Source organism: Eretmochelys imbricata, chromosome 21 (genome assembly GCF_965152235.1).
Source record: "Eretmochelys imbricata isolate rEreImb1 chromosome 21, rEreImb1.hap1, whole genome shotgun sequence".
Taxonomy (NCBI): domain Eukaryota; kingdom Metazoa; phylum Chordata; order Testudines; family Cheloniidae; genus Eretmochelys; species Eretmochelys imbricata.
Window position 1 is genome coordinate 16,830,251 of NC_135592.1, and position 7,796 is coordinate 16,838,046.

At 55.0% G+C, this 7,796-nt stretch overlaps 1 protein-coding gene across 1 annotated transcript; it reads left to right on the forward strand.

The window, feature by feature from the left end:
- The first annotated feature begins 1,692 nt into the window (after window positions 1–1,692).
- Window positions 1,693–7,323, forward strand: PPIL1 (peptidylprolyl isomerase like 1). Its single transcript, XM_077839342.1, has 4 exons — window positions 1,693–1,808; window positions 2,224–2,378; window positions 5,002–5,070; window positions 5,999–7,323. The coding sequence occupies exons 1-4, from the start codon at window positions 1,753–1,755 to the stop codon at window positions 6,217–6,219; spliced, it is 501 nt and encodes a 166-aa protein (XP_077695468.1). The 5' UTR covers window positions 1,693–1,752; the 3' UTR covers window positions 6,220–7,323.
- The last annotated feature ends 473 nt before the right edge of the window (window positions 7,324–7,796 follow it).

The window sequence follows — 7,796 nt, forward strand, 5'->3', positions numbered from 1 at the left end:
AACTATTTCTGACCTTTTATGCCTCCCACTTATAATCACTTACAATCCATCTTTCTGTAGTTAATATAAAACAGATTTATTTTACCAAAAACAGGGTGTTTTGGTTGAAGTGCTTGGGAAATCTCAGCTCAGGTTACAAAGACTAGTGCAAGACCTCTCCACATTGAGGGAGGGGCAGGAGAAACTTACACTGGCCAGGCTTCTGACCAGGGCAAGAGGGTACAGCTCTGGGGTGTAAGGCTCAGGAGCTGAGGGGAACTGGCTGGTGCCTTTCTTTGTGTGATTTGCGAGTCGCTCTGGGAGCATTCATGCAATCTAGCTGGGTGGGGGCTCAACATGCGGCTGTGCTGAGTGATCACAGCACCTGGAGGGGTTTGCTGCTTGCCACTAGCAAAGCAATGTGAAAGACAGTTGTGGCTGGAGAGTTAAAGGGGCACAGCATGACCCCAGTTCCAGGTTGCACCCTGGGGATCCCAACGCCCCTCCCAGAGCTGTATAAGCTCAGCCATGACCAAGACTGTGATCTCTCCACCCAAACAGAGCCAGAAATAGAAGACATTGGACAGCACGGGCCTGGCATGCATCAAATGCCCAAGAGGTGCCAGGCTTGGGTACCCGGACATTGAAACCCAGGGGCAAGTCAAACATCTCCCCGCACATTTGGAAGAACAGAGGCCAACTCTGCCCATCTCCAACAAGTTCCAGCATCCAAAGCTAGGAGCGAGCTACTGCTGAGCCTAGGGGCCTGACCTCCTACTGATGCAACATGACCCCCACGTAACAGAATAACCGAAACACAAATTAACTGAGTAACAACAGCCCCTCTCGCCAGGGCCGGCTCCGCTCCTCTGCGGGCAACGCCCTGCAAAGCTAAAGGGCCGACAGGGAGGCCAAGTCCCTTGGCTGGGTTTTAACCAGGACCCCTGGTGGGTCATCGCAACCCTCCTGGGGGGTCTCGCCCACCACTGGTGGATGATGAGAGTGACTCTAGTCCCTGCCCCAATCCCCACCCTCAATCCCAGCCCCCCAGCCCCCTCAACACTCCAAGCCCCGCCCCCCCACACCGCCCAGCCCCCCAAGCCCAGTCCCCTACCCCCGAGCTCCACCAGCCCAGCCCCCCAGCACCACCCAGCCCAGCACCCCCCGCACCGCCCCCTCAGCCCAGTCCCCTACCCCCGAGCCCCGCCAGCCCAGCCCCCCAGCACCACCCAGCCCCGCCCCCACAACCCTCCAAGCCCCGCCCCCTCAGACCAGCCCCCCAAGCCCAGTCCCCTACCCCCGAGCCCCACCAGCTCAGCCCCCCAGCACCACCCAGCCCCCCCAGACCAGCCCCGCCCCCCGCACCGCCCAGCCCCCCAAGCCCAGTCCCCTACCCCCGAGCCCCCCACCCTGCATCCCTACGGCTCCGCAGGAGGCGGCGCTGCCCCCGCCCGCGGCTCACCCGCTCCCCGGCGCCGCTTCCCCCCTTCGCACCGTCCGCAGCCGAGCCGAGTCGCGGCATGGAAGGGGCGTGGCTAAATTCGAATTCTCCCTCCTGGACGTCACAATAACAACGTTACCGCCCAGCCCTCTGATTGGTGGCCCCGCCCCCAGCCTGTTTCAGACCCGAGCGTTCATTGGCCACTCGGCCCCAAGCGGGTCAGGAACTCGGCGCCCCGCCCTAAGAGAGGAGGGAGCGGTTTGGCTGTGACACAGGAAGTGCGTAACACGCTGCTGTTCCCCCAGGCGGAGTGTTTCCGGCGTGGGAGCAGCATGGCCGCGGTGCCCCCCGACTCCTGGCAGCCGCCCGCCGTCTCCATGGAGACCACGTAAGAGGCCGATGGGAGCCCCCGTCCTCCCGGCGCGGCGCGGGGCGCCCGGGTCTCTCCGCTCGGCCCAGCGGGCGGGTCCCGGGCCCCGCGCGGCGCCTCGCAGGCTGGCCGCCGGAGGGGGCCGCGTCCGGGGTCAGAGCAGGGCCCGTGCCCGTCCCCGCCGGCCTCTGGCGGGGGAGCTGCGGGGTGTCCCGCGTGGGGAGCCCCCCCGGAGCCCGGCGGCGGGGCCGTGTCCGCCCGGGGGTGATCCCCGCGCCGGGGCGGGGGCGAGTCCCCGGGCTCTGCGGGCGGCCCCGCAGGGCGGCCGGACGCCGGGCTCCCAGGGCCTGCCGGTGGGTCGGGTCGCCGCTCCGCAGCTCCCGGCGCTGGGCAGCCCCTGAGCCCTGTCGGTCTCCCTCCCTCCCTCCCGCAGCATGGGCACCCTGGCGCTGGAGCTCTACTGGAAACACGCGCCCAAGACCTGTAAGAACTTCGCGGAATTGGCCAGGCGCGGTTATTACAACGGCACAAAGTTCCACAGGATCATTAAAGACTTCATGATCCAAGGGGGCGATCCCACCGGGACAGGTAAGGCCCCCAGTGGAAACGGCTGGGCTGGGTACCCACTGGGAGCCCCGTCGGCGCTTCACGGGCGCAGGGCGCGCGAATGTCTGGGGGAGCGAAACCTCCTTGTTAGGGGGCGCGAGCAGACCTCAAGGAAGCCTGTGTGTAATCCTCGCGTGTGGTGACACTTCCCGCTCCCCCTGTGCCCTTGCCTGCGGCCCCCAGGGCTGTCCATCCCAGGGAGGCCAGAGGGCTGAACGAGGTGGAAAGCAAAGAGGAAGGATGGCCCAGTGTTCAGGACGCTAATATGAGACTTGGGGAAACCCAGGTTCAATTCCCTGCACCCATAAAGATTTCTTGTATGACACCAACCAAGTCACTTAGGTTGCCAGCCTACACTTAGGGCTACATGTAGAGTACAGATACAGTACGTCCAGCTAGCCTGGGTATAAACAGGAGTGTAGATGGTGAGGCACAGCTTAGGCAAGTAGAGTAGAGTGTCTGACGTGCCTGAAGCCCCAGGGCATAAACCCTACATGCTGTCTAAACCCCCAAGCAGGGCCTCCCACCTCGACACTGGTATCTTCAGCCCTGTCGTGTCCTGCTGCTGCCTCCCACTGCCAGAGTCTTTCCCCATTGCAGTGAAAGTTTCCAGCAGCGGAGAAAAGGCTTTGTTGGGGGGAGGCAGTGGGGAAAAGGCTCTGGCAGGGAGGAGCTGCTGGAGCCTTTCCCTGCTGCCAGAGCCTTTCAGTGTAGTGTGCAACTCAATGTGTCATGCCTATACTCTGCACCAGGGGTCTGCAACCTTTCAGAAGTGGTGTGCCGAGTCTTCATTTATTCACTCTAATTTAAGGTTTTGCGTGCCAGTAATAAGAATCCATGCGATCCATGCTGAGCTGCTCCCACTCTTGGCCCTGTCTGCACCCTTCACTGCCCCTGGCTGGGGCCAGAGGGCCACACCTGGGGCCGGGAGCAGAGCCCCGGGCCGGCGGCCGGAAGCAGAGCCCTGGGCTGGCGGCCGGGACCTGGCGTCGTCAAGAGGCTGAGCAGGGCCGGTGGCTGGGACCCCAGGCCAGCAGCAGAGCCCCCCGGACCGGTGGCCGGGACCCGGGGCTGGCAGTGGGCTGAGTGGGGCCGATGGCTGGAACCCCAGCTGGCAGGGGGCTGGCGGCCAGTACTCCAGGCCAGCAGCAGAGCCCCCTGGACCTGGGCCCAGCTGTGGGCTGAGGGGGCCGGCAGACGGAACCCCGGCTGGCAGCAGAGCCCCTGGGACCGGTGGCCGTGACCTGGGGCTGGCAGCAGGCTGAGCGGGGCCGGTGGACGGAACTCTGGCTGGCAGAGGGCCAGCAGCTGGTACCTCAGGCCAACAGTGGAGCCCCTGGGACTGGTGGTCAGGACCCAGGGAGTGTGAGAGCATGCAAGCTGATTTTCAGTGGCAATCTTTGGCACGTGTGCCATAGGTTGCCTACCCCTGCTCCACATGCTACCATTAGCGTAGATATAGCCTTAGTTGTTCTGGGTCTCAGTTCCCCATCTGTAAAATGTAACTAATAGTACAGCCCTACCTCCCGGAGGGTGTGAGGTTAAATATATTACAGATTGTGAGATGCTTTGATTCTATGGCCATCGGAGCCTTATTAGATACGTTACCTGGAAGCAGCGTAAGTGCCCAGTGGCAATGCGAAAGCGGCACCGGCCCCTAACCACAGTGGTCCCAGTTTCTAGACTTGCAGGTTCCTACAACATGAGTACTACTTTGTTCTTATTGAGACAGTAAATATCAGAATGCCACAATATAAATCCATGGTACACCCAGTCCTTGAACAGTGCAATGCAGCTCTGGTCGCCCCATCTTAAAAAAGATACATTAGAAAAGCAACAGAAACGATGAGGGGCACAGAACAGCTTCTGTGTGAGGAGAGATTAAAAAGACTGGGATTGTTCAGCATGGAGAAGAGACGATGCGGGGCCTGTGATCGAGGTCTGCACCATCACGACGGGGGTGGAGAGAGTGACCAGGGACGTGTTGTTTACCCCTTCACATGACATAAGAACCAGGGGTCACCTGATAAACCTGCTGCCTGTTAATTTCAACACAAACAAAAGGAAGTAGTCCTTCACACAACGCACAGTCAGCCTGTGGAACTTGTTGCCAGGGGATGTTGTGAAGGCCAAAAGTATAACAGGATTCAAAAAAGAATTAGATCAGTTCATGGAGACCAGGTTCTTCAATGGCTATTAGCCAAGATGGGCTCTTGTTATCTCTAAACCTCTGACTGCCAGACACGGGGACTGGATGATGGGATGGATCACTTGATAATTGCCCTGTTCTGTTCATTCCCTCTGAAGTGTCTGGCACCAGCCACTGTTGGAAGACAGGATACTGGGCTAGATGGCCCACTGATCTCATCCAGTCTGGCTGTTCGTATGTTCTTAGTCATTGGCCACCCCACTGTTCCTGTGCTGGCTGATAATTTATGCATGTCTGTCTCCCTAGTCTTTATTGCTGAGCATCACACGTCGGCAATAGAATTGATCAAAGCCCATTTCTTAGACTGTTGGCTGGCACTTGTATGACGGTGAGAGTAGTCCTGAATGGGTACCATGGCTTTCCGAACTGACACATCTGCTTTTCTCTGCTGGGCAGGCAGAGGGGGTGCATCCATCTATGGGAAGCAGTTTGAAGATGAACTTCATCCAGAACTAAAATTTACAGGTAAGTGCCATTTGATGGACTTGTGTGGGTGTTTTTGTTTTGTTAACCTTGCAGGTTGGGCATAGCACCAATTTAGGGCTCAGTCCCACTGTCCTTATGCAGAAGTCATTGGGAGTCTGGGTAGAGTGAGAGCTGCAGGGCTGGTAGCTCTTAATGACAAATGAAGCATTAAAGAGACTGTTGGCAGGAAATGAAAAAGTAACAACTAACTAGGGTCGCCATGCAGACAAATAAACAGTAACATGGTAGCCTCTCCTCTTTAAACGAATGGAATCAAGGAGCTATGACCCCTAAGCCTGCAGAGTTAATGCTGCAGCTGTCCTGTTTTCAGCTAAGTAGTCTCTTCCCAAGAATAGTTAATCAGTGGTCTAACATCAGCAGAACTCCTTGTGCTAAATCACAGATCCTGAGGGCTGAATGATATGTTTGCCTCCTTAAAATTATTTCTGTGAATTAAGGTAAAGTTTGGCTGGGTTGTTACAAACACAATGTTCCGAATTCGGCTGGGAGTGCAGTGTGGCGATAGGCTTCCTGTGTAGCACAGCTAAACTGTTATTATATTATAATTCAGCTCTTAAAGACCTCAAATGCGAGGGCTCTTGGGCCCCCTTCTGTTGTTTATACAGGAGTTACAATGCACTGGAGTCCGTATGGAAACAAATCACAGTATGGGAGTCTCACTTAATCAAAATTACCCTAGCTGAGCACACAAAGGATGTTTAACAGGAGTAGAGAGTAACTGTAAGAAGCTTTTTGCTGTATTTAAATTCATGTTTGATTCTGGTAATTAAGCCATATGACTGGATCCTTAGTTGCTACCAGAAGTAATTGGCTTAGGAAGAGACTGATCTGTTTTTTGGGTTTGGTTTGGTTTTTAACTGAAACTGGCTTCAGATCATCAGTCTAACTCGTACCCTTTCTTTCAAAGGTGCAGGAATCCTTGCCATGGCTAACGCCGGCCCAGATACAAATGGCAGTCAGTTCTTTATAACCTTGGCACCAACCCAGTGGCTCGATGGGAAGCACACTATCTTTGGCCGTGTTTGCCAGGGGATCGGGATGGTGAACAGAGTGGGCATGGTGGAGACAAATGCCCAAGATCGCCCAGTCGATGATGTGAAGATTCTGAAGGCTTACCCATCGGGTTAGACCAGAGTTCTCTGCAGTTAATGTGTTGGCCACTCCCATATGTTAAATCCTTTATCCCCCATGGGATTGTCCTGTCATTCCAGGGAATGCAAGCCAGTGGCTTAGGCCCAACGTTTACCTACTTTACAATCTATTTGAGGCAGAGCTTTTGTTCTTTTTTTTTTTTTTTAAGTAAAGTGGATTTAAAAATATCTACAATTAGTTTGCCCAGGAACTAAAGTGAACTGGATTCTTTTCGAGAGTGCTAGCAGTGCTGTTTCCCTGAGCTGCCTCCTGCCATGCTGGGGAAAGGGTCTCTTGTCAAAACCTCGTGGCCTGAAATCACCCCTGCTGAGCCCTGTTTTGGTTGGTATGCCCAGGGTGCAAGTACCCACCATGCCACCCCTCTGCTGTCTGTTCTGGGAACTGTCTCATGCAAAGGCCCCACAGAGCACATGGCTGGCACGCCATGCATGCTCACAACTGCACGGCAATCCAGTGTGCAGGATGGCTCTTGGGTCTCAGCAGCAAAGGAGCAATAACAGGGTTGCAGCACCCCCTCCTTTGAGGGTGAGGAAGTTGGCATGTCGAGTTAAGGAAGATTCTAATCAGGAGAGTCTGACATTTATTGGTAAACGTTGGGCCTAGCCAGCTTGATGGCATCCCCTTTAACGTGCTCTGCGAGCTGGGCAATCAGTGACTTTATTTTTCCACAAGGCAACCAAAAGGCCATGTTAATCTATAGGATCATTTGAATCAAGAGTACAGTGGAACATGATTAATGTGCCAAACTGGACTAGGAGAACAGGCAGTGGGAACTTTTTCCCCAGCTCCCAAGAGTCTACTACAGCAGGTGGGGCTACCTTAAATGTCACTCATTTTTAGAATTAACTTGTAAGGAGAATCTACAGGTTCCTGGAGAAGTGCAGACTCTTCCATGGCCTCTAGGATGGGGATACTGAATCCCCCTCTCTCAGAGAATTGAGTTTCTGTGAAATCTAATTCAGTCCCCCCTTACAGCTCCTTGTTGCAGGAAGACAGGTGTGTGCATGCTTGTGAGACCAGCGTGCTCTTGTATACTCTTTGTAATACATGGATTTTCTTAAAATAAAGGTCTGAAATGCATTCTGTAGAGAACATGGTTGCTGATGTGAAGCAGGAGTCAACAGCGTCAATGGACCTGCAACTCCATTGCTTTAATACAACTTCTTTTAAAGTGGAAGAACATTCCCGCTGAAATAAGGCTTTCAGGATCTGCCTCAAATGTCACTGAAAGCATCTCCTGCTGTGTGCTTATCTGCTGGCAAAACTTAATAGCTTCCAGGGCCTCTGATTGAAGAGCTTCTCTACTGGGGGGACAGCAAACAATGACTGGTTTGTTTCAAGGGGACTGCTCTTACACTAGCTGGAGTAGGCTGAGGCAAGTTCACTGCTGCTATGATCTCTGGCCCTGGAAATGCTAACTAGGTAGAGGGGTGTCTGGTTTCACTGGGTGTGCAAAGGTGACTCCTGTAGGGAACTGGTTGCTCGGAAGAAATTTCTCCACTCACCTGTGGTACCCTGCAAATGTATGTGACTCCTTGAACGATCCGATGTCT

Bases quoted from the DNA above. Each gene is read 5' to 3' on its own strand.
- PPIL1 (XM_077839342.1), top strand. From the start codon at position 1,753: ATGGCCGCGGTGCCCCCCGACTCCTGGCAGCCGCCCGCCGTCTCCATG. The intron at 2,379-5,001 runs GTAAGGCCCCCA...TCTGCTGGGCAG, and splicing joins GGGCGATCCCACCGGGACAG to GCAGAGGGGGTGCATCCATC. The intron at 5,071-5,998 runs GTAAGTGCCATT...TTTCTTTCAAAG, and splicing joins TCCAGAACTAAAATTTACAG to GTGCAGGAATCCTTGCCATG.